Consider the following 25,231-nt stretch of genomic DNA (forward strand, 5'->3'; position numbering starts at 1 on the left):
CCCAGTCTCCTTCCTCCTAATCCAGCCCTACTGGGTGGCGGGCAGCAGCCTGGCCTGATGGTCAAACTGTGTCTGTCTGCCTTCCTGTCCATCCATCTGCTGGGCCCCAGCAGTGGTTCTAAGGAATTAAAGTTGTCCAGGGAGAAGCCAAAATCTCCCTAATCAGCCTTAAACCTCCCTTTTATCATTTAACTGTTTTCCCCTTAGTTTTAATTCTTGTTTTTCGTTCTTAAGCACCGTCCAATTCAATTAACACCCTGTACGTCCTATAAGCTAATGCACTGTAGCTACTCACTGAATCTCATCCAGCTCATTACCAGGAATACTGGTCCCATGGTGGGATTCTTCCCCATGCCCCAGCACCACCAGCAGAGAGTGGGGTTGGAGTTGGAGCGGGAAATAGCAGCAGAACATGTCATGTGCAGCCACTTCAGTCAAAAGAATGGTTCACATTTCGCTGTGTTCATGGGTAGAACCATCTCAGTCGGCGTCACGCTGCACTGGGCTGGATCTGATCCCTTCTGAGAAGAAACTGAATTAACCAGTGTCGGTTACAACTGCAGACAATACACAGAGCTTCTGGTTTTTGTCTTCAGCAGCAGTAGTACCTCGGGAACTGCAGCCTTTCTGTTTGGCTTGGGGATGCGGGGGAATGGTCAGGGTTTGGTTTCGCTTCTTTTCTTGAAGGGGGAGGTTAGGGTCGGGGGGGGGGGGGGGGGGTGCAGTAATGTCCTGGTGGCCTTTGTGGTGACAATGAAAAGCACAGCAGGGGATGTGAAGCCTCGCTTGTGCTCGGTTGAGTTTATTAAACTGCAAAAAGGGCGAGTGGCCACAGATGGTTCCGTCAATAACTATTCACCCGCCCATGCAAAGCGCACGCCCGTATACAAACAGCCACTAACACCACACCCCAGGAAACATGCTAAGATCACTTCTGGAAGATGGGGCGGTAAAATCAGATGTTAAGCATGTGAATGGTGTTGCGTGTGAATGGTGTGTTGCTGCTCCAGGATGCGTTAGGATTCCACTGAGCTTTCAACCTTTAGACTCTGTTAACACCTCTTTTAGGGGCTTTTAGCAGAAGGCATCAGAAACACACCAACACCCATACTGGACTATTAGGTACAACTAAACTGCTGCAGGAAGTTTGAAAGTATTTGTGTCTCTTTTAGGGATGTCCGGATTTTTGTTCTGCCAGCACTGTTCATTCACTGTTCTACCTGTATGCCAGCGGTGTTGGAGGTAGTTAAAGAGCCAGATCAATGCCTGTGTAAAATGGAAAGCCTGCATGGTGCGACAGATGCTGACACATAACTGCTCCCAAGGAAACAGACTGAGAATCTAGCTCGCATGGCAGGAATGGAGTTTAATGCACCAGTCTGTTGTTATGCTCACTTTTATTCTGAATTATTATTTTCAGTTTTCATTCAGTGTTCGGCTGGTTTGAAAACGACCTTGTTGGATTTATTCTAAAAACCAACACATGCAAAGAACAAGTAATGATGAGTGACTAGGTGACACGGGACTTAGAATCAGGAGACTGAGGTTTGACAACAATAGCTAATTTAAGATTAGTTTCCATTTGCATTCAGTGTTTAACTAAACTAACTAGTTAGGTTGGTAACATTGCCATGCCATCTAAAAATCACTCACTAGTTCAGTGTAGGCAAGCAAGGTCCACATAAGGATGGGCCAATTCATGGTCATAAATTGGGATTACTGTTTAAAAGAGGCACGTGACAAATTACTAAATTCTGCAATAGTTCATTATCTAACTAAGATGTTTTAAGGAGCAAAATATAGAAAAAGAAGACAGCAGGGCCAAGAGGAGGAAAGTTTAGGGAATTGTATCCAAATCCCACAACATTTCAATTGGCTTCAGGGACTCAATGTGGCAATGGTCCCAGAAGTTTTCATTAACTTGTTTTCTTATAAATTCTAGATATTGTTTTTACCCAAAAACATCAAGCATGAAATGGTGACCATTTCAACATGCTGCATGTGTGAATCAAATAATAATTGTACAGGTCTTAGCTAACACTTTCAGTGCACCACACCCTCCACATGTCACATGTCTGATGCTGAACTGGATTTATGTCACTCAAATCCACAAAAGACCAGTTTAAACATAATTACAGCTCAGATTCAGCAGGTTCCAGATGTCATATTTGCACGACATCTGGTTTGTGTGATACACAGTTATCTACACATACAAGCTCATCTTCTGCCACACAATTATACAACAACAATTCCTACTATTACCGATTTTTATTCCAAAATAAAAATCACAAGACAAATTCTGTTAATTTCAAAGATAATCACAACCGCAGCTAATCCCTCTGCATACTAACATTTGCAGAACCCTCCCTTTGAGGACGCAGCAGAGCAGAGCTCCGATTTCAAACGACAGTGAGGGCAGGTCAAAGGGCGGGGTCGGGCTTTATGATGATGCTGGAGAGGAGCCCTGTCAGAAGCTCAAGGGTTCCAGTTCGCGGAGTCACGACCCCCACGGACACAATCAGCGAGCCACACACTGACATCAGAGCAACACTTTGCCCGAGACAAAACAAGGGCAGTGCTGCTTTGCCCCGATCCACAGACACAGAGCCAAGCAGAGCATGCAGACGACCCACGGCCTTAAAATGGCTTAAATTGAGTGCAGCCGACGGGCACTGTGAAGCAAATTAACAAATTCCACTGTCTTAACCAAATCTTCTGAATGTTTTTGTTTTTCCGAAAACGAGCCGAGTCTTGATGTAGATGCCAATTAAAGCAATTAGCAAAAATGGAATTCTGGTGCCACAGAGCTGTTTTCAGAAAAGGAATGTTTCCTTGAACCGTCAAAATGACAAAAGTTCTTAATTCCTCTGTGGGAGGTTGAAAAATAAAAGGGTTAGGGTAGGAATTTCAGCCGAATGACAAATGACAGACTCGGAAGAGCAGTGTCAACCATCATAAGGAGGCCTTCAGACAATCACCAAAGAAAATTACATTAAATTCCTCGCATCTGCTGACTTGAATAACAATCTCTCTCACTGCGACTCTGGAAAACACTGAAATCGGATGGGTATAAAACAGCAACTCAGACAGAAAGGCTGCTGGGTAATTGGAAGGTGGCACATGACCGTGGTGCATATGTCCCCTATAAAAACCAGGAAGTAGGGCTCCAGGCTATAGAAAAGCTGTGCAAGACATATCTAGTAACATTGAGTCCTCGTGACAGATATTGTGAGAATCATTTTTCAGCAACGATACAGACGAGCCAAAAGGCCAAAAGACCTGACATCAGCTCCAGCTGTTTTCCGGGCTGCTTGTTGTTCAGCGATCTACCTCTGGCTATCACAGCTTCACTCCAGATGTGCTCCTAGTCATTATCACCGAAAACTTCTTTCACTCATAAAACGCTTTACAGCTGTGAGATCGGGAACAGAGCGCTTTATGTCGACTGGAATCAAAAAGCCATGTTACTACATTACGAAGCATTTTTCCCTGCTACCAACTGCTGAATTGCTAATGAGCCTGGCAGCGATTATTCCCAAATAAACAGTGTCTGTGTTTGCAGAAGTCATCTGACCTACTTGTTATACAACAAGCATAAACATAAAGGTTTAGTACAGATGATACACTGGGCCTGAATATGTCTGCCCATGGTTTCATAAGATCTTTGTGATAAAGTCAAAGAGAAGGGCACTCGGAAGGTTCACACCTCTGCTAAGGCTGATTGGCCACGATGACCACATTGGATGAACCAGTTTGGAGATCAAATTCTTAAGAAAAATTATCAAGATACGCACTAAATTGCATCTGTTGACAGATATAAGCACTCAACAAAAAATGTTCATCAATATCTCTGCGTTATTTCTTGAGAATTGGGAGAAACACACAAAAATGTCCCAAAAATGCACCAACTCGACTCCAGACGTTAAATCGTCTCTACCTTGATCCATATCTCATCAGTCCACCAGGACTCAGCGTTTTTTTGAAAGATCCTGCAAAAAAACAGCACTGGAAACATAACCTCCATGGCGGACATAATCAATGAACTGATATGGAGGACCAGTGAGGTTACTGGGGCGGAGCTGGTCTCTCTGACATCGGTGTCAGCAGAGGACGATGCTGTCCACCTCACAGGATGTCCTGGACAACGTCTCCCATCCACCTCACGACGTGCTGGCTAAGCACAACAGTACATTTAGCCACAGACATATTCCACCAAGATGCACCACAGGAAGTCGTTCCTGTCTGTGGCCATCCGATTTTACAGCTCCTCCAATACACTGACCATCATTTATTACAATAACCACTTAGCTGCTGCATATCATAATATAGACAGTATGTATGTAGAGCAGTATAATCCACATAACACACATATTTTATATACTTATCTATATTACTTATTTCTATTTATTATTGTCTTTGGTCTGTATATATATTTCTATTCTCGGTTGGAGAACTGTAATGAGACCCAGTTTCTCCCGGGGATCAATAAAGCAGATCTGATCAAATAAAGCCCCCTTCAAAGTGACTACCCACAAGATATTTGCATTGCAAAACATACCAGTAGAGTATTTTATGCAAATGACTCCCCGCTACCTGTGATGTTCTCTTCAGCTTAATAAAAAAAAATATATCCCAACAACAATATTTACAATGCACGGCGAGCCCCAGTGAATTGCCCTCAAAACCTGAATCCTGCATCTTCAACAAAACAAAACACGGTAACATTTATTAACTGGGGCTCCGGTGGTCCCATCGAGCAACAGCTCCTCTCATCATCAGGTTGTTGTTGTTGTTGTTGTTGTTATCACCCCGCTGGGTTCTGCGTGACAAATGGGCGGCCTCGTAATCTCTCGTTCAGCATCCCCGATGACTGTGCATCATCCCCTAATATCGACTAAAAGCCCTGAGTCACTCTCTCGGTAGAGAAGAAAGTGGGGTGGGGGGGGGGGGGGTGCTGAGCATTCCTTGCAAATGAGAACTTGTGCTCGGCCACATGCTGTGTTCTAATTCCTCCAAGCGACATCGACCCCCTTCCTCCTCCCTAATCCCCACCGACCCCTGCTCACCTATCCCCCCCTCCTCCTCCTCCTCACTGTCCTGTGGGTTTTGAGGTTGGATAGGGGGGGGGGGGGGGGGGGGGGGATAGGTTGTGTTTCAGCGTGCTAACAGAGCCGGAGAGCAGAGCTGAGTGGCTGGGGGCCATGTCCCCATGGTTACCCCTGGAGCAGCTACTGCCTCTTTTCCTGTGCTGGGTGGACTGGGAACCAGCTACCGCTCTGCATGTATGTTTGAATGTGGGGGGGGGGGCTGCTTCAATTGGGGACACAGGATAAGTTAGGGTGGTACAGCATCAGTGTGGTGCCTGGAAATCACCCACTTAAACCAAAGGCTCCAGGGGCAGCAGTATGTGGCATCACAGAGAGGGGAGAGGATGGCTGAAATAGAACCCCAGCATGGGCACCCAGCTCTTCTGATGTGCCCCTGAGCCACACACACACACTCTCTCTCTCTCTCTCTCTCTCTCTCTCTCTCTCTCTCTCTCTCTCTCTCTCTCTCTCTCTCTCTCTCTCTCTCTCTCTCTGAACTTGTGCTCCTCAGTGGCCGGATCCTGCTGTGGGAACAAGGCGGCAGCTCCAAAAGGCTCATAACAGGTTGTTAACAACATGATAAAACTGCACCAGTCCAAGCAGTAATGGCAGCATGTGTGTGCCAGCAGATAAATCGAGGGGAACTTGATTGGACAAGCAGTCTGAGTGCAGATGATTTGATTGGTGAATGATAGGGATCTCCAGCTTTCTTTTTTTGGGGGGGGGGCTGAGCACTTTAAGAGGCTTTCACGTGCAAAAGAAGTAAAACAAAAGAATTAAGAGCCACACCTGAAGGGAATTAGCAATTCCTTTTATTTTGGTAATACCTTTCACTTCCATTGAATTGCACCCATGAATATTTTATCCCATAAAACTGCACCATGGGAAGATTATTAGCAAATTTCTATGAAGATCGACTATTGAAGTTATACACGTTCCCTTTTGCTTTGCAATAAACACATTTAAAAGAGGGGGGACAACTTTTTCTAATGACTCACGGCCTCTCCCCGGTTTCTAAACATGTCTCTTACCTTTCACTTGACTCTCGTAGTCCGCGATTATCTCTTTATCCTTTTTGAACCTCGGCGTGGACATTTTCTGTCTTCTCGTGTCCGCACGGCCAAACTTCTTATGAGGAGGAGGGAAGAAGTAAAAAAATGTTTGTCAACAAGCGGGATCCTAAAGGAGCCGACGCATCCTGCTCCCCCAATACGCAGCAGCAAATAATACAAAATAAAAAAAGACGCGAGAAAGTCACGGAACCGGAGCGCGAGCGGGTTTAGCTCAGCAACAAGCGAGAGGGACGCGGTCTCAGTCCCTCATTGTTCAGCTTCCCTGTGGATCAGCGGCGGATAGACGCGGCGGGGCCGATGCGCAATCCTGCTCCAACCAATGGATCCACGCAACTGCAGGAGCGGCCGGCTCAACAGCCAACAGCCAACAGAGCTGCTGGTGCTGCTACCACAGAAGAAGACGAAGAGGGGGGGGGGGGGGGGCAAACACAGTCGTGAAGTTTCAGTCTCCGTGGAACGTTTCCACAGCTCCGCGTAAAAGTCGTGCGCAAAACGCGTCCGGTGGAAAAAAAATGGGGTCTGAGAAATCGGATTGAATCGTGCGCGCGTGTAGTTTTTCGTAGTGGTTTCCCAGTTCTTTGGGAAACACGCACACTCACACTTCCTCCCCCCCACTGGTTGACTGGTTGTCCCTCGACGGTCTCTCCCTCTCTGACTCCCCCCCTCCACACACGCACACACACACGCACACACACACACACACGCACGCACAGCACTCCCAGCAGGCAGACGGGGCTGCAGCGCACGGCAGCCGGAGCCAGGCAGGGAGAGGAGAGGGAGGGACCAGTGGACACCAGTGGAGACCAGTGGAGCGGACTGGAACTTCAAAATTCTGCTTCACACAAAATAGATTTTCCTCAGCGTGAGATGTCATATAAAAGCCATTTATTGTTTTTATTTCATAATAAATAAACAGGCAACACATTAACGTCCCATGGGATATAGTTAAAAAAAAAAAAAAGGATATCCACTGCTTTCCCAGGAGGGATATGAAGTATGAATACAAATGAAGTTCAAATTGAAGTATTCTTACACCCATGCATTCAAACAGGCTACAACTGTAGCTGTGTGTTACAGCTACTATATCATACTATCACATATGGTATATCTATTTAGTATTGTAAACACATAGCACCTACATACATGCTTCAGGCCCCATGACATTATTTGATCTGTGGTGATTTTTTTCGAAAGTCAAATGTTTTTTCTCCTTCGTTCAAAAAGCTTCAGCTTCACATTTAAACACAACTGGAACTGCGGCGCCCTCTGCAGGGGATCTGAAGCCACAGGACAAGCCCCTTCACTGACGTCTCCTCGGGACAAAACTCCATTTCATTTTAATTGCACCATCTAAAACAAAACCCATGCAGCACATCACTGAAATAAATAGACACAAAACAATTATTTTGTTATGTTCTGACCAGAACATGCCACATACACCAAATCAGTTTTCTAGCTGCTCACAATACAAAATAGATTCATGTACCATTTTCAACAAAACAAGATCTAAAAACACATTCTCTCATTTTACACCAAATGTTTAGTATTTGCTCAAAAGACAATATTAAGAACGTATAAACAGAGATATGAAACAGTTATAATAACGTAATTACCTCAAAAAGCAAAGGCAGCATCTTATCCGTAATCTCCAAATGTCTGAACATTTCACAAATCCTAAAGATTTAAATAATAAATATATAGTAACGCCATGGAGTCCGTTTACAGGACTGAAACTGACAAGTTTAAAACTTTACAACATAATTGTTTAATAATAACCTGCACGAGAATCACACCGTTCACTATTCCAGTAGTACATCACGTTCTTCCACAATAAAGTAAACAATTCACTGTTTAATGTTATCCCTGTTGATACTGAAAAGGTTTGTTAATTAAGCTGCAGTCAAGCGCTTTTGAAGAAGGTCTCCTCGATGACCTCGGTGAACCGCTCTTTCATCTGCTGACGGAAACTGCCGTACCACTCCAGCAGCCTCCTCCTCCTGTCCACCCTCTGCTCCTGACTCATCGCCCGCTCCCTCTCCAAGATGGCCGGCAGTTCTTTCCAGTCACTGATGAAGACGAAGGGGGCTCCCGCGGCTTTGAGGAGACGCAGCGGGGAGCCGGGCCCCGCGGCGCAGGTGCCAGGAGTCAGCACGTCTTCCACCACGGGCACCGAGCCATAAGAGCAGGCTTCATAGATGCGGTAGCACTCTGTGTTGATGCCGACTGGGCAGAGGGTGAGCTCACTCTGGGCCAGAGCTGTCTGATAGTGTCTCAGACTGTCTCCTGTCTCCTGAGGGAGCCACCTGAGGCCAGAAGGGAAGAGAGAACACTTAACCTACTGTGATAAATACACAAGACAGACACTATGTTCCTTTACTGTTCCATCAAGACCGTAAGTAGTTCTCTCACCTCAATTCCATTTTTAAGTTAATACGATATACAACTAAAGAAAGGCTGTGTTTAAAATAGTCATGTCCTTATTAAATAATAAGAACAATTAGAAAAATGTATTATATGTCACGTGCAGGAGTTAAACCTGGCAAAAGCAGAATAAAATAGCCAGAGTACGTTCTACATTCTACAAAAACACCATCAAGTCAAAGTGAAGAGCAGCCTGAAATGTGTGGGGACAGTTTTCAAACCGTTTAAATTTAGATGTTAAGTAGAATTTTCTCATATTCAAGTCTTTTTTGTACCAAATCCCTACTTGGTGTTTACTTCAAGATAAATTCTAGCGCTAATACTAAACAAAAGGCCTGAGCTGTTTCAAATCCTAAATATAATTATCCTGAATATTATTATTTATGTTTATGTTAAGTTGGAAACAGTAGGGATGGAATTCTTTATACGACCGTTTAAACAATCAGTCAATAAAATGATCATAAAATGTAAAATCTTTACTCAATTACTCAAAGAATCATGACTCACTTCTCTCTGGCAGTGGTGAGGCATTCCTTATCCATGCCCGGCTGTTTCAGCACCTGCATTAGTGTTTCTCTGGAGGAATTTTTGTAAACAGTTCCCAGGAAGTTGCAGAGGTATGGTCTGCTGGAGGTAATCAACTGGGGATTGGGCCTGATCAGAGGAAACTGTCTGTATCTGCACAGAGAAAAGGAAAAACGGAGCAACACGTTAGATAATGGTATTAATTTAAGAAGACATGGTGTAAGTTTTTGTTGCTGAAGACTGCTAAGGGAGGACGTACGTAGCAACACCGAGAGGCCACTGGAAGACATCTTTGTCGTTGACCCAGGGGCTGTCGTACACCACAAACAGCAGGTCCACAAAGCCCCCGTTTCTCTTTAGGTAGGGGCCGATCCAGGCGTTGTTGCAGTGCTCGTTGCCCAACAGGACCACAGCCACATGCAACACGGTGCGGGACTGAACCAGAGTCTGAACGTGCTCCAGCCAGCGTGTGGAGTAAGAGACCTTCTGCTCTTCACGACCGTTCAGAACCAGGACCAGGCTGTGCATGTCCACAGGGACATGGCCCTGGACCACAGCAGGACCTGTGTAGAAACTAAACACAAAAAGATATGAGGGGACGTAGAAGGAACAAATCAATGTGATAGAATTATGCCTACATCAGCGGGTATTAGGTAGAGGTTGTGAATTATGATCCCATCTGTAACTTATTACCTGAAATCGATTTTTCCCGACTGCAGCTGCCCCTCTCGCCATTGCGCTATCTTGTCAGTAGGGTTGAGGGGTCCCTCTAAAATGTGTTCCCAAAGGTAAAGTCCTGAGGAGAAAATAAAGGTTCAATCCTCCTGGTGAGAAAGTGTCAACCTACTCAGTACCATGATTCGCAATTACTATGTTGCCATGCTTCCACAGCAGAGTAATAATCTTCTAAACATCTTGTGTATCACAGGGGGAAGGGGGGGGGGAACTCAAGCTAAAGATATTAAGGTTTTGTTTACAATTACAGCATTCTCTGATATAAATAATGATGAATAAAATATACTGAACTTTTACACTATAAAATACTTATACTGATAATTATCTTTGAATGTAAGTATGGATTATTGGTTAGAGATATTGTTTAAGCATAAAAATATGTTAAGGTATTTTTCTATTAGACATTTTTGAAGTTCTTTCTTTTATGTGCACTTTTAATGAGATAGACCTTTGTTAGATATTTAAGTATATTTTCCTTACTTTCTGACGACCACGAATATTGTAGAAAACATCGACAATTGATAACAAAAGCATCTGAATTATTTTATCATTGCAATTAATGAGCAAAATCAGAAAAAATCTTAATTAGAAGAATTTTCCTAAATCACCATCTTCTATATTTTTTTCTTTGTTTTATTGATTCAAACATTTAAAAGGTCCAGTTTGTAAGATTCAGGTGAAATGGATCTACTGGCAGAGATTGAATATAAAATAATCCTACTGGTATTTTTCTCCAATGTGGAATCACCTAAATTGTATAAATTGTTGTTTTCTTTACCCTAGAATGAGCCTTTATATTTAAATACTTTATATTCACATATGGAGCGGGTCCGCTCTACGGAGGCCGCCATGTTTTTTACAGTAGCCCACACTGGACAAACTAAACACCTTTTGATTTTTTATGACAACTGACGACTACCACAGGTTCTCTATCATGTTTGGAAGGGGAGGGTGAGGTGAGGGGTATTCAGCTGCAACATGCAACCTCACCACTAGATGTCACTAAATCTAACATACTGAACCTTTAATTTTTGGAACTGACTCAGTGGTGGCTATAGAATATACTCTTCACAATAAATATTCACTTAAACTTGATAAATGCACATCAACTTACCTCATACTACACATTCCTCTGCATTTAAATGCATCAGTAGGCTGTACTAACGTTTTGTCCGGTTGCTGTGCATCTTACATTCAACCTCAACTCACCTATGGCCGCTTTACCCCAGACCTGGACCTTGTATCTCTGGGCTTTGCTCTTCTCGATTCGGCCCAGGTGCTGTTTGAAGGCGACTCTCTTCTTGTTCAGGTCAGAGTTGTACTCCACCTGTTCATCCTCCCACGGATTCCAGTCTGCTGCAAGAAACGGAGCCGCTGCACGGCCATCTCTGACGACACCTGCAACACACAACACACAATGCATTTATTGTGGAAACACCTCAATACCACCAGGAAATAAAAGAAAGATTTATAGCTGTTGGTTTGTGATGATTGTGTCCATTTATTTTTCTGCTATATACGATGGCTGTGGAGAAAACGTACCGGAAGGTGCTCCTGGCTCTTTCTGCACCACCCTGTGAACACGGGATATTACTTTAGTGCTGAAGAAGACACTATAGGCCGCGTACAGGGAAAAGGCCACATACGCGAAAATAATGAGGAGGAATAGTTTTCTTTTTGGTATTTTCATCTTTTTCTTTTTCTTAATTCCCCCCCTATCAGGTCCCCATTGTGTTTCCCGTCACCGTATTGAGTGAGGGCCGCTTGTTTACATCACGAGGACCCCTGAATACAGCTGCCTCAGAGCTATGCCTGAACAAAATTATGAGAAATATTACAATTTATGTTTGATTTATACGATATAATTTAAATAAACATCAATTATCAAAATCTTTATGTAGTTTTTTAATTTCTAGTGTTAATTATAAACGGTAAACTTAGATAACAAAGTGATTTTTCAGTATAGGCACTAATGGGGCGCTACGTTACGGCCTGACGTAACGCGGAACCTTCTTGAGTCGGAGCTAGTTTCTGGAAACGCAGTACACGGTGACACACGCAGCATTCTTAAACGGAAGGTCGTGTCCCCTACCGTGGGGTAATATTGTCAGTAGTTCGGAGCAGAGATGATGTCTGTAGCTGCCCGGTCCGGGGCTCTGTCCCCTCACATGCAGGCAGCGAAACACTCCGTTAAAAGCCTGGTTTTCCCCGGAGCGAAGGAGCTGGTGCCCGCTGCTGGTAAGGACGACGCCTGCTAACAACATTAGCCAGGACCGCTACATACCCACATATGTAACTGTTAAACACTGTAAATACTTTAATACTATTTTAACTGACAGCTTAGAGATACATTAGTGTGCTATGGCTACAATTTATGTATTTGATTATTCTGTGGTGCTTTTCTGCAAAATCACGCTATTGCTTACGACCCACATTAGCTAACCGGAAGTAGCATGTATGGTTGGTGTAACAGCAATCTGCGACGTGATCAGTGGTTAAAGTCTGAGCAGATAATAAAAGTGATGGGTTCATATGCATCTTTATAGTGAGATGTCAAAGACCTTTATAACACCGCACTCCTTCAGCTACAGTCTAAATATAGAGATCATGAAATCATCGCTACGGTCATGTCCTTACATGACCCTTACCAACAGTTAAGAGTTTGTGTGTCTCTGAACATTCAGTGTACATCTACTTGTCCATTATTTTTGCAATAAATGATTTAGTAAGAAATTTAATAATATCCTGTCCACACGTTGCTTCTGATTTCCAGCGCCTGCCGGGATCCGCCTCGCTCACACAGACATCAAGATTCCTGACTTTGGAGACTACCGTCGCTCTGATGTCTCAGATCCCAACAAGTCATCCCAGGACAGCAGTGAGGGGAGGAGGGTGTTCTCCTACCTGGTCACCGGAGCGTCCACCATGGTGGGCGTCTATGCAGCCAAGACAGTGGTCACCCAGTTCGTATCTTCCATGAGTGCGTCCGCCGATGTCCTGGCCTTATCCAAGATTGAGGTCAAGCTGAGTGACATCCCCGAAGGCAAGAACATGACCTTCAAATGGAGAGGAAAGCCCCTGTTTGTCCGTCACCGCACGGAGAAGGAAATTGCCACAGAGGCAGCCGTGAACCTATCGGAGCTGCGTGACCCAGAGCACGACAAGGATAGAGTGATCAACCCCAGCTGGGTCATCGTCCTTGGCGTGTGCACCCATCTGGGCTGCGTGCCCATCGCCAACGCCGGAGAATGGGGAGGCTACTACTGTCCCTGCCATGGCTCCCACTACGATGCCTCAGGAAGAATAAGGAAGGGACCTGCTCCTCTGAACCTGGAAGTTCCCTACTACGAGTTCCCTGATGAAGACACAGTCATTGTTGGATAAATACTCGAGCTCAGTGGCCGTTCCTCTGTAATTTTTATTTTTAAATGGCGATGTGAAAGAGCTGGGGGTGACACAAAGTATGTATATTTAATAAAGAGATATCTCCAACCTTATTTTTTTATTGTATCCTTCCTTCACAGACATCCAACAGGCAGTGCAATGTGTATTAACATTATATAAATGTGTGTGTGTGTGTATGTGTATATATATATATGTGTATATATATATATATATATATATATATATATATATATATATATATATATATATATATATATATATATATATACATACACCTGGTATGCAAATCTGTATCAGTATGAGGGGTAAAAAGGAAACAACTTGCTCTCATCCCATGAACTTATCATTGTTCTGTCAGTGGACCACAGCACACTGGCCCCTTAGTAATAATAAAAAATAGGTCTAATTTAACTCTGGTTGTGCCATCTTCACAGACACACAGAAAAGCTAAAATTTAAAATCCCAACATTTCCCACGTCTGTATTAAAAAATGGGTTTGCTCCAAAGAGCTGGTTTCTGGTGGGGCTGTGAGATCATCGGTGTAAGGAGGGCTACATTCATCTATTGTCTATACTGCTCATCTACTGGGTATTGGGTGAGAGGTGGGGGGTCACCAGCTTATCACAGAGTTTACATACAGTAGAGACAAACACCTATATCAAGACAAATTAACACCTACAGGAGAGTTTATCTCAAATTGATCTAATCTACATGACTTTGGACTGTGGGAGGAAGCCAGAGCACATGAATATAACCCCCACAGACACAATGAGGAACAACACAGGCCCCGGCTGATTATCAGATTCATCTCAGACCCAGATATCAGTGAACTAATTTAACATCAGGGGCACAGGCCTACTGTATGAGGCTCTGATGTCTTATGTCAGAATGTAATGAGCAAGGGCAAACATTTAGTTTTCTCGACAATACATTAAAACGACCCTAACAGATTTTTTGTTATTCTTGGGGCTCTTGCCGAGTGAGCCACCCTCCTTATTCATCGCATCCTGAATGGGAAGCAGATGAACTCAGACGACTGACAGCTCTATGTATAAAACCTCTACACTCTGAAATATGGCTCCAAATCCAGACTGAGAGATTTTTCCCTTTCATTGGGTTTGTCTCAAACTGACCAGGTTACACTAGTGATGACCATAACAGTGTAAGTGTATTTACAGTGTAAGCATTAACCTGTGAAATCGATCAATTCAATTTATTCTTTGCTTTTATTGATGAAAGCAATTCATTATTTGACTTGAGGTGATGGCAATATAATAAACTGAACACAAAGTAAAAAATAAATATTCACTTGTACTTGAGTAATGCACATCAAACAAAAAACATGTCTCACTGAACAGTCACTCCGTACATGATCATCTGCATTTAAATATGACAGTGGGCTGTACCTGTATTTCTGAGAACAGTGCTTCAGTGTAGCTGCAGTCAGGCTGATGTGGTCAGACCTTCAATCAGAATCACTTTTAACATGAGAACCATTACACGCTTAATTAATGAATGATTCCTGCAACTGATAAGTATGTTTACCCTCGTAAACAACAGTTTGAATATATAACCAGAATCTCACTCAGTAGAGCGTATATACCAACAGGAAGGCCCAACAGTCCCATTGAAACCAATCTAGCTACAAAAAATGGCACAGAGTCATAAATATCAATAAATTAAATGTGCCTGATTTAAACAAAAATTAAGACCGATTAATTATTCCTATGGAAATTGGTGAAAGGGTCAAAGAAGAAGAAAACATATTTATCTGCCCATTTGTTCGGGACTGTGCTAAAATGTAATGGGTTCTTGTCCTTTCACCAAGTTTGAGAGGAATCCATTGGGTAGTTTTGTGTGATCCTGCTGACAAACCAATAAACTTACAAACAAACAAGAAGGGGGTGGGGGGGGGGGGGGGGGGGGCACAAGGTTATAATGTGCTTACCAGTTTTTTAACCAGTGTTACCAGGATTTCACATTCAAATAAAATGTTTCTCCAGTTTCATAAAATCAGTTCACATTCTTTCTCAAGTCTTCCTCCTCTTGAGCTCTGAGGCCTCTTGGTCATGTTGCCCAGTGTGTTCCACAGACACTAATCCACGTAGTGCACCTCGCCCTGCAGCTCCTTGGTAACGTATCCCAGCAGGGCGGCTGTCAGCTGCTGCTTCAGGGCGGCGTTGCCCATCACCAGGGCCGAGAGCTGCACCATGTCCGTCCACTGGACGTCTCCCAGCACGACCATCAGGTCCTCGTAGAGCTTCTGCTGCTGCTGGGGACTGAGCTCCATGAGGATCTGAGGCAGCGGCTTGAACTGTCCACTGGTCAGCCAGCAGCCCAGGAGGCCTCCGACAGCGCCGCCTGCAGGAGGAGAGGGGATTGATCTGATCAACAGTCCTATAGGCGACTGCAGTAAAGCATTCACCTTGGTGATAACACTGCAGATTACACAGGGACATTCCAGCTTGTAAAAAATGAGTCAGGCTGACACACGTTGCATTTCCTTCCTCCTCACTCACCCACTGCAATACCCAGAGGACCCCCCACCAGCCCCCCGGCGAAGGCCAGTCCCCCGGCGGCGGCTGCCCCCTTCCCCGAGCCCCTCACCGTGGTCTGGATCTGCTGATTGGCAGATAACTCACAACACAGCCTCATGACGTCATTGACCCGCTGACACATACTGGGATTCAACATGAGGAGACAAAAGCAGAGAGGACAACTTCAGGATCCAGCAAGTAATGTTAATAAAGTACAAGTAGGACATCAGGGCATCAAACACACTTAATACGACACTGATACACAGAGTACAAATTAAAACATGTCCCTGACGTATAGAAATGTATAATTACTGATGAATATAACAAAATATACTATTATTTAAAAGCTGGATACTATAAATTGCATCAGAGAGCCCATTGAAACATAAGCTATTATTACCCAGTGGCATCTGTAAACCCCTGTAAACATAACCTCCATTCACAGGAGGCTAAGGAATCTATATGAACGTGTCTCACTTACCTCACTGTGTTTTTAAATCCTCATGAATATCCGTGGAGCCTGTTCTTTATTTCATTAAGTCAAATATGACGTGTTCAGTCCAAAGGCTGAATTCACCGGCTACCCCTGACTCCTGAGCTCGCAATGCTTCATGGGAATAAAAACAGAAACAATGTTGCATTCACGGACATTCAGAAATTTCTGCTCTTTGGTCATACATGTTTATTAAGGCTTAGTGTCATATTTGTAAAATAATGCTAACCACATGTATGATTAGAGACACGTGTTTTTTGCACAAATAGAATGAAGGATGTTGAAATAAAGAGTTTAAGTAAATCATTCTCTTAATTAATCTTCCTTTGGGATTAATCAAGTATCAATCTAATAGAACTAGCTGTAGAAAATGTATAAATTGAGATGGACTCCCTAAAAGTCTCTTAATTTATAGCAGATTTTGAGATTTGATCAACTTACAAAACTAGACACGTGAGGTGAATTGGTATATAAATAAATAATTAACAAGGGGCCTCTTTATCCCTTAATAATCACTTAAAACCATTAGTGATGATTCTGTTGGTAGTTCAAAGCTTTATAAATTAATGTGGTCTTAAAGTGTTTTGAAATGCATGAGTGATGATGAAAATTACTCGCTAAAAATGTCAGATTAATGTAAACATTATTATTATTATTTGCCCCTTTAATTTCTTAAAGGTGTTGTTTTAACTTTTCAAAATAATATTGTTTATAAATGGTCAAATTAAGGGATGTAAGGCTACTCTACCAAAAGTTAATGAATTATTTCTTCTTGTTTCACAGTAAATCGTTTGCTATCGAGACAACTGGAAATTGTGACATTTCCAAACAGCAATTAAAGGCATCGCAGAGAGCCAATCAGCGTGTGGGAAGAAGGGGGGCTGAGGCCATGGTTGATCTTACATAAATGTCCTAGAAACAAACTTGTGCATGACACCTGCTCCTCTGAGATCAGTGTGTGTGTCCGTTTAAGATTTCACTGGACATACTTGTATTGTGTTTGTGTTGTCGTTTGTGTGTGTGTGTGTGTGTGTGTGTGTGTGTGTGTGTGTGTGTGTGTGTGTGTGTGTTTGTTTGTGCAGCTGAGGGCAGATGACCACATGCAAGTTTACATTCACTGACATTAATATGCTCTATGTAACTGTGATGATCACGTCTGACATGTTATTCTATCACAAGTGTTTACATACGAGCAAACCCCCCATCACTTACCCAGAATACCCCGGGACACACGGAGGAGCGGCTGCGTCAAGCTCTTCTCACAGAGCTGAAAAACGGAAGCTACAAGGGCCTGACTTCAAAATAAAAGAATGAAACCTGATAGATAGATAGATAGATAGACAGTTGTGCATTAACACATTTAAATTAATGAATAATGGTACTAATTTAATAAATGTATTAATCAATTTATAATATTGTACGATAATAGTATGATATTATGGCATTAAATGAACACTGACCATTCTCCATAGTAAGTCATTTTATATTTAGTGCATCCTGCTGAAGACTTGATGACAGAGTTGCTAAAACAGGACATTATTTTTGTTTTGTTTAAAGATCTAGATTAGAAGAAGTTTGTGAATCAGTGAGGCTATCCATGCCTTCTATATGAACATTTAATAACTCTGAGAAACCAATATATATATATATATATATATTTTATTCTTTAGACTTCAGTATTTAAATATCAACAAACAAAAAAGTAAAAAATTGCAACATCTGCACCGATGACAAAAAAGCAAAAGTAACGAAAGGTACACTTAGAATAACAAATTACACAACGACATGTTCCTCACGATTAGTTATGAAATTTAATAATTATCTTGAGGAATAAACGTAAATATGTGAATGGGAAAAAAACAGTTCAGTGCTAGTTTCACTTCACACAGTATGCATGTGAGGCTCACGTGATATTTTGAACGCTCCAACCGGATGTGCTGCTGTTAACTCCGGCGCGTTGACCTTGGACGTTAGGTGCATGGCGCAGTGACAGTGACGAGGGGGGATCGCTGCTAATTGTGGATTATTAAAACGCGTGGATGCTTTTTGTCGGGAGATGCTGCAGGTATCGTGAAGTGAGATGATCCCTCGGATGAAGCTGTGGATGAGCATCACTGCCCCATTGATGACCACGAGCACAACGGGTCGCAGGACGAGCTGCTGCTGCTGCTACATTCATAAACACTTGTTTAGGACTCACAACAACCCCTGAGCTTTGTTTGCTTGGGCTCGTTTACAAACAACCAAACAAACACACACGGAGGAGAGGAACACAAGCCCTTGCAGGTTCCCGTCGTGCACGTGGACGGATCATGGCGGAGGAAGGTAAAGTGAGTGTGGATGATCTCGGTGGAGTTGTCAGGCTCCGGGAGGAACACGAGAAGGTGAGTGTGCAGCTTTTAACACAACCACACCGACACAACTCAAAAAGTCAGGGATCAACTTTGCATGCGCACGGTTACACGTTTGTGTCGCACGTTTGACAACATGTTTGTTGCGTTGTTGCTTCCGCTGTTCCATGTTTGTTTTTGTTTGAATTTCTTCGAGAAGCTTCCTGCTTCTGGGTCTCGTGCAAATTCAAGTTGTTGTTGAAGTGTTTCCTGGAGGAGGAAGGTGTGTTGCACTGTGTCTCTTCCGTCACTTCTGCAACACAACACGGGGGGGGGGGAATGGCGTAACGTGTTTTTGTGAATTGTAAAATAGCAAGCTAGGCTAAAGTTAGTTAGTAAAGTAAATCCACCATGGCAAAACCTCCTCCTCTTCTTCTTCTTCTTCTTCTTCTTCTTCTTCTTCTAATCTTTTAAAAGTCTAAACCACAGAAGATAAATAAACATGGAATCAGGATAATCTTTCACTTCACTTTCACTTTTGATTTCACTGAAGTTCCACGTATCAACACTTAACTTCCTCCAGTTCAACCTCTTACTGAGCAACAACCATTTGTTTTACTCTTCATTATTATTCTGGTATTTCTCTTTTTGTCTCTGTGTGTCTTCTGCAAACCTTGAAAAGTGTGTGTTGTTGTTGTTGTGTCACCGTGCATTTCAGTGAAAGTTGTGTTTGTCCAGATGTTCTGACCCTTTGGATGCAGATGTGACAGCTGTGTGTACTTTCCTCTCCTGCTTCCCCCTGAAGTTGGTTTTGTTTCCATGAAGATGATTCCTAAACTCGGAAAGAACATTTATGATGTGTGTGTGTCTGCATTGTGTTAACAAACTTTTAAAAAGAAGCCGCTGCAAAGTGCTTCACAAAGAGAAAAAAAATGAAGACAGCAGATAGAATAACACAAAGTTGTATTCGTCAAATTATAGCTCCAATCAGAAAATGTTTATGAATTGGTAATCTGTATTTTTATCATAATTATACTCAAGAGAATCGTATGTACGTTCCATTTATATCATTGTTCATTTATTATTTTTCCCAATAAACAGGTGGTGAAAGACTGTGAAAGTCGGATTCAACACTGGTAAGTTGCACAGTTTCTCTCTCTCTCTCTCTCTCTCTCTCTCTCTCTCGAAAACATTTGGATACATACATGCTAATTCATACCAAAGCAACAAAAAATAGAAAAGACAACAATAAAAGAAAGTTGAACAAAATAAATTTGTCAGAATAAAAGTCCATAATAATGATAAAATTAATAAAAATTCTTATGTGTCCTTTTGATCATAGTCAGCTCTCGTGCAGCAGAGTTTATATTCTATAATAATAATAATAACATGACTTTAGCTTCCGGGGAATCAGGCACGATTCTGCGTGTTATTCATGCTTCTTGATAAAATTGCCAGCTTTGGTCAAAATCAACAAATTACCCCCTCTCTGACAATCAGATGCTTTTGTCTGAAGTGTGCCACAATCAGCCGGTTTATTCTCGCTGCCCGGAAACAGTCGGAGTGGAGAGAAGGAGCGTTTTCAGCAGCAGCAGCTTTAAAAGCCCAGCACACCAATTCAGTGGTCTCCAGTAATGAATTGCTGCATGGGCCGAGTCGATTATGCACCTTTGTGAACAATAAAGTTTTATTGCGGTCCATGGCACGCCATTAGACCCATGCTACAATGGGAGAGGTGTGATGTCATCAAACCTAGAAGAGCAGCACAGGTGTCACGACTTGCACAATGGCTGTGTTGTTTTTTAAAGTACAAATAAACTGTTATATAATTTAGAATAGTTTTAAATTTAACATTTTCTTTCAAGAGCCTGAAAGGGAAATAACCCTCTTCCAAAAAACACTAGAGCAACCGGATCAAGGGCTTTTTATTGGTTTTTATCGAGGGCTCTTGGCTGCACATGGATTTCTTCTGCCCACTAAAGACAAATTTATGGTAGTGAGGAGTTCATGTTATGGACAAAGCCAAAATGAGGCTTTGGAAGAAGTCATCATACTGATAATGTTATCATCTACGAATTCTCACAAAGGACTAAGGGCAACACCTTGAGGCCTTTTCCAAGTCCCATCATGTCTCCCCTGACAGAGCAAGCTGAACCTCCCTTGTGGTTTCCTTCCCTTTTGTTCTGTTTTAACTTTCCAAAACAAGTCAAACAAACAAATAATGTTGGAAAACAATAACTTGAAACAGACCTCAACTTCTTGGCTCAACATCGTCGTCTATGGTTTTGCAGGAAGAAGGTCTCCGGTGACTACGAGGCTGTGAATGAGCGACTTCAAACTCTACCAGATCAACTGTCGTACGACATCATGGTGAGTGCTCACCTTGTTCAAAAGACACAGGGAAGATAATGTACACAGACCCATTTGCACAAGCTATGCATTGTGGGTAAGACTGAAGACAATTTATCCATGTCATGCCCTGAGCTAATATTCTTTATTTTCTGACACTAAAAGTTTAATTTCTCCTTTCTTCCACTTTCTTGTCCATCTCCTCCTCTCCTCCTCTCCTCCTCTCCTCCTCTCCTCCTCTCCTCCGTCCCCTGCTCTGTGAACAGGTGCCGTTCGGCCCTCTGGCCTTCATGCCCGGGAAGCTGGTGCACACCAACGAGCTCATGGTTTTGCTCGGCGACAACTGGTTCGCCAAGTGCTCGGCAAAGCAGGCTCAGAAAATCGTCGACCACAGAACGAAACGTGAGTCTGTCCATAAGAAGAAGAGATATAGTTTGCTGTCCTCTCTCTCTAAACAAATGGCTGTTTAAATTTTTTAATGCCGCCACTCTGCACTGCCGCTGTTCATCCAGCAGAGGGTGTCGCTGCATCAAGTCTGAATGCTGAAGGGATACAATGTGTTTTTTTTTTAAGCTGTGCCATGATTCACCACATAGCTGAAGGAGAAACTTTAGTTAATATCTATGCTTTGCACAGATATTGTAAGTAAAACACAGTTTCTGATCGCTGTGCTGAAGTGTTGCAGGATTTTTTAAATGCACCAGATTCTTTATTTCACTGGGTTTCAAGCTGCATCACTTATTCAACACTGTCCCAGTTGAAAATCCTGAGATGGCCATCCCACCCTCTCCTCTCCTCTCCTGTGGTCGAAGTGTAGCTGTGTTTGTCTGTGTTTTCCCTGCTGTTCATTCTAGGTCTGAACATTTCATATCGAGTCAAATGGGCCCAAGTAACGATCTCTGATGTGAACATTATTAGGGTGTTTAGTGAAGCAGAAATGTGCTTCCACAGCCCATCCGCACCCGTCTGTCCCCCCCCCCCCCTTCCTCCTCCCCCCCCAGCCTCCCTCTCCCCTTGTCTCCCCTCCGCCTCGTATCTCCTGACCCTGCCCACCCCGCTATTACAGAGCTAAGTGCTGTAATACAAACAGAGCTTGCTGAAATGTGTCAGACAGCGGCTGAGTTGTCAGGCCTTCTGTGTTTGACCTTTCCTCACTTTCCAGTTGATGCACTGACTGGAGGGGCTCCTGATTGCCATGGAAACAAGGGCCCTCCGCTGCTATTAGTAAAAGGGCTTAATTGTTGTGAAGATTTAATGATCCGGAGTAGTATTCAGGGCAGAAGATATTATGAACTGTTTGTGTCATCATTTTTCAATGATTTTTTTTTTCTTTCTCTTTTTTTCCCCTCCCTCTTGTTATTTGGGATTTAACTCTTTAGCAGCTGGTTTTCATTGTTATGTTAAATGTTTTATTGAACTCTCCCTTTTTGCCTGCAGCCAAGTTGTTCTGCACACTGGGTTTTGTCCGTCTGTGTTCCTCTCTCTGAATGCATTTTCATGTGAATGCACTTTTTGTCTCTTCCCCCCCCCTCCCTGCAGACGTGAAGAGTGAACTTGACGATCTATCCAAGACAATGAAAAACTTTGAAGCCAGAGTTGGCTTTGTGAAGGATTTGGAAACCTTCTCAGCCGTATGTGAAGTCTTCTCTAGTTTTTTGATGATGCATGACGCATAAATGGGGACACATATTCATTTGTCCTTCTTCTTTAGAGAAAACAGGAATATGCTGAAATCAGAGAAGAGGTCAGACACGATATTGCAGTCACCAAAGGTATTCTTTTATTTTATTTCATTTTATTTTATTTGCCCGGTTGAGTTCTGCACCTAACTTACATATCTCGGCTTCCATTTTGTCTACGTTAACAGGAAGGCAAAGAGTAGCTCACAGGCCAAATTCTAAGCCCAAGCTGGAAACCATATTGGATCTAAAAGAGGAGGATGAAGAGGAGAACCAAGAAGAGAGCAGTGATGAAGGGAGCAGAAAGGGCATCGTGACTGAGGAGGAGTTGTGGGCCAGACTGGATGAACTGGAGAAGCTGGAGGAGCTGGAGGATGAGCAGGACAGGTACAGGATTTTGTTTCTGTGAATGTTTCTCAGTAACTTCAATCTCGTAAGAAACTGAAATGTTTCATGGATTTTTCTTTTCTTCAGATTATCTGATAATGCAGATATGAACAGCGAGGACACATCTTCCTCTTCCTCAGAGGAGGACAAGGAGAAGGAAGGAGATTCTGCTTCTCCTGTAAACGGATTGAGTCCGAAGCCAAGCTGGACCTCCGTGCCTCAAAGTACAGCGCCGCCCGATGTGGAGCGGAAACAGGAGGATGACGATGAGGAAGAGGAAGGCCACTGCTTGCCCACCATCTTTTTCACTCACACAGTCGAACCCAAGAAGGTCAGAGCGATGAGACTTTGCATGTTTTGTTCTTCTCTTTTTAATTCCGCAGTTATATTTCTGTTTTGGTGACTTTGTCTTGTCTTTGGCTTCAGGTGAGGATAAACACAGGAAAAAACACCATGCTGAAGTTCAGTGAGAGGAAAGAGCAGAAGGAGATATTAAAGAGGAAAAAGAAAAACGGACACAACAATGGACTCTCCCATCACGAGCTTCACAAAATCACCACACCAGCAGACATTTACAGGTAAACAACACACAGTCGTACTGAAGAGTAAATCAAACTTAACCAGAATAGCACTCAGTCGATGCAGGGCCCAGTAGAGTCATTAAATCCAATCAAGCTGCACCAAATTCTCATAGATATCGAACCCCTAAAAATGTCAGATTAACAAAATATATATATATATATATATATATATCTTGCAATGTTTATGAATGTGAAAAAATCCTGGATCCTGGAAATAAATTTCTCCCTGATCACATCCTTTCACGAAGTTTTGTGATAATCCGTTAAGTAGTTTTTGTGAAATCTATTTAACAAACCAACATAAATCCTTGAATCCTTGTTTGATTCCTTGGTCACAACCGGCTGATTGTTGTTCATCTCAGGTTGTTTGTGGACGTGAAGAACGGGGAGCCCGTCCCCAGGAAGTCCATCCTGAAGTCCCGGAGCCGGGAGAACAGCGTGTGCAGCGACACGAGCGAGAGCAGCGCGGCCGACTACGAGGAGCGGCGGCTGACCGGACGCAGCTTCAGCCACGACGAGGCGACCACCAGCGACACCAGCGACGGCGTCACAGAGGAGGACAGTCCGACGGGGGGGCCGCTGCACCCCCCCAACAGATTTGAGGTATAAAAACAACAACACACAAGTGGTTGTATTTTAGATTTCATTATTAGTATATGGACAAAACAGGTCCCAGGCAGGTTTCTTTGTGTGGTCTTCAATCTCAATTACCTTGTGAAGGACTCGGCAGTCTACCTGTGTTATGAAACAGTTTATAGAAATGACACCTTGGAGCCTCACTTCCCTTAATGAGAACATAACAACAATCCCACTGAAGCCTCTTCAAGTTAAAGTGGGAGCATCCTGTGGTCAAACCTTCATTAAGTGTCAGTCACAGTAGGCAGCGTGAACAAGGAGACGCAGCAGGACAAACCTCTCTCTCCCTCTCTCTCTCCCTGCCCCCCCCTCAGGCCTTTTCAGGTATGGTGGTAGAGAAGGACCCGATGACTTCGGCCGTGCCCCACATGACCATCGCTCCACCAGCTCTGCCGACCATACTGGAGAGGAGACAGGAGGAGGTGGCGGTGCCCGAGGTCGCCCCGCCCCAGCAGGCCCCGAAGAAGGTGTCCAAGTTCAAGGCTGCCCGGCTGCAGCGGACGTGACGAGTAAAATCCCACACGTCACAATGACCTTTATTCTTTTTTTATTATTATTTCTCCTTTTCTACTGTCCACTTGTCTTTAGTCCAGTTTCACCTCTAATCATACAGACAGCTTCTCCCCTTTATATGTGACTCCTCTCGGGGGGGGAAATGCTAAATCCTTTTTAAAATCTTGCTTAATGTGTAACTGCTTTTCAACCTGCTCCCTGCGTTGGGTGATTCTGTTGTTTGAACCAATCACCGTCTGTCACTCCTCTGTTGAATGATGCCAGTTTAGGTTTAACGCTCGACCGCCACTAGATGAGCTGCCTCGTTTTGTTTCTTTTCATTTTCAAGTAATGCTCTTTAAGTTGGCTCTAGCTGTCTCTACCTTCTCTTAACCTGCATAATGAATGTATCTTTTCCTTTGTGATCAGCTTTATGTAAAGACAAAAAAAAGAAGAAGATTATTGATAGAAATTCAAAGGAAAATAAATGATTTTGGCAAA

At 43.2% G+C, this 25,231-nt stretch overlaps 5 protein-coding genes across 6 annotated transcripts in view; 2 read left to right on the forward strand and 3 right to left on the reverse strand.

Moving 5' to 3' along the window:
- The window catches only part of srgap1a (SLIT-ROBO Rho GTPase activating protein 1a), a 76,522-nt gene extending 69,953 nt beyond the window's left edge, over positions 1-6,569 (reverse strand). Inside the window, exon 1 of the mRNA XM_053427984.1 lies at positions 6,119-6,569. Coding sequence (XP_053283959.1) covers positions 6,119-6,182 — 64 coding nt within the window. The 5' untranslated portion in view covers positions 6,183-6,569. The remainder of the gene's footprint in view (positions 1-6,118) is intronic.
- A 459-nt stretch (positions 6,570-7,028) lies between these two features.
- rxylt1 (ribitol xylosyltransferase 1) lies at positions 7,029-11,608 on the reverse strand. Its single transcript, XM_053427993.1, has 6 exons — positions 11,384-11,608; positions 11,051-11,239; positions 9,800-9,902; positions 9,366-9,680; positions 9,089-9,259; positions 7,029-8,463 (listed from the first exon to the last, which is right to left on the reverse strand). Exons 1-6 carry the CDS (start codon positions 11,529-11,531, stop codon positions 8,061-8,063), a joined length of 1,329 nt encoding a protein of 442 aa, XP_053283968.1. The 5' UTR covers positions 11,532-11,608; the 3' UTR covers positions 7,029-8,060.
- A 256-nt stretch (positions 11,609-11,864) lies between these two features.
- Positions 11,865-13,338, forward strand: LOC128445169 (cytochrome b-c1 complex subunit Rieske, mitochondrial). The gene is made up of 2 exons (XM_053427996.1): positions 11,865-12,079; positions 12,615-13,338. The coding sequence occupies exons 1-2, from the start codon at positions 11,968-11,970 to the stop codon at positions 13,223-13,225; spliced, it is 723 nt and encodes a 240-aa protein (XP_053283971.1). The 5' UTR covers positions 11,865-11,967; the 3' UTR covers positions 13,226-13,338.
- Positions 13,339-15,160: 1,822 nt separating this feature from the next.
- Positions 15,161-17,570, reverse strand: zgc:112052 (protein C19orf12 homolog). The gene is made up of 4 exons (XM_053427997.1): positions 17,489-17,570; positions 16,265-16,390; positions 15,766-15,926; positions 15,161-15,607 (listed from the first exon to the last, which is right to left on the reverse strand). The coding sequence occupies exons 3-4, from the start codon at positions 15,923-15,925 to the stop codon at positions 15,342-15,344; spliced, it is 426 nt and encodes a 141-aa protein (XP_053283972.1). The 5' UTR covers position 15,926; positions 16,265-16,390; positions 17,489-17,570; the 3' UTR covers positions 15,161-15,341.
- A 631-nt stretch (positions 17,571-18,201) lies between these two features.
- Positions 18,202-25,231, forward strand: uri1 (URI1 prefoldin like chaperone). 2 transcript variants are annotated; one of them, XM_053427991.1, is made up of 12 exons: positions 18,202-18,660; positions 19,345-19,464; positions 19,708-19,742; positions 20,898-20,976; positions 21,222-21,357; positions 22,495-22,586; positions 22,667-22,727; positions 22,823-23,021; positions 23,109-23,352; positions 23,448-23,599; positions 23,965-24,205; positions 24,553-25,231. In XM_053427991.1, the coding sequence occupies exons 2-12, from the start codon at positions 19,426-19,428 to the stop codon at positions 24,742-24,744; spliced, it is 1,470 nt and encodes a 489-aa protein (XP_053283966.1). In that variant the 5' UTR covers positions 18,202-18,660; positions 19,345-19,425; the 3' UTR covers positions 24,745-25,231. The 2 variants fall into 2 exon arrangements, with proteins under 2 accessions (XP_053283966.1, XP_053283965.1); XM_053427990.1 differs by lacking the exon at positions 19,345-19,464 and having other exon boundaries at positions 18,203-18,660.

Source organism: Pleuronectes platessa, chromosome 7 (genome assembly GCF_947347685.1).
Source record: "Pleuronectes platessa chromosome 7, fPlePla1.1, whole genome shotgun sequence".
In the NCBI taxonomy this organism is placed as follows: Eukaryota; Metazoa; Chordata; class Actinopteri; order Pleuronectiformes; family Pleuronectidae; genus Pleuronectes; species Pleuronectes platessa.

Bases quoted from the DNA above. Each gene is read 5' to 3' on its own strand.
- LOC128445169 (XM_053427996.1), top strand. From the start codon at position 11,968: ATGATGTCTGTAGCTGCCCGGTCCGGGGCTCTGTCCCCTCACATGCAG. The intron at 12,080-12,614 runs GTAAGGACGACG...TCTGATTTCCAG, and splicing joins GGAGCTGGTGCCCGCTGCTG to CGCCTGCCGGGATCCGCCTC.
- uri1 (XM_053427990.1), top strand. From the start codon at position 18,589: ATGGCGGAGGAAGGTAAAGTGAGTGTGGATGATCTCGGTGGAGTTGTC. The intron at 22,728-22,822 runs GTATTCTTTTAT...CTACGTTAACAG, and splicing joins CGATATTGCAGTCACCAAAG to GAAGGCAAAGAGTAGCTCAC. The intron at 23,022-23,108 runs GTACAGGATTTT...TCTTTTCTTCAG, and splicing joins CTGGAGGATGAGCAGGACAG to ATTATCTGATAATGCAGATA.
- rxylt1 (XM_053427993.1), bottom strand. From the start codon at position 11,531: ATGAAAATACCAAAAAGAAAACTATTCCTCCTCATTATTTTCGCGTAT. The intron at 9,681-9,799 runs GTAATAAGTTAC...TTTTGTGTTTAG, and splicing joins TCGGGAAAAATCGATTTCAG to TTTCTACACAGGTCCTGCTG. The intron at 8,464-9,088 runs GTGAGTCATGAT...TTCTGGCCTCAG, and splicing joins CTCACCACTGCCAGAGAGAA to GTGGCTCCCTCAGGAGACAG.
- zgc:112052 (XM_053427997.1), bottom strand. From the start codon at position 15,925: ATGTGTCAGCGGGTCAATGACGTCATGAGGCTGTGTTGTGAGTTATCT. The intron at 15,608-15,765 runs GTGAGTGAGGAG...CTCCTCCTGCAG, and splicing joins TCCTCTGGGTATTGCAGTGG to GCGGCGCTGTCGGAGGCCTC.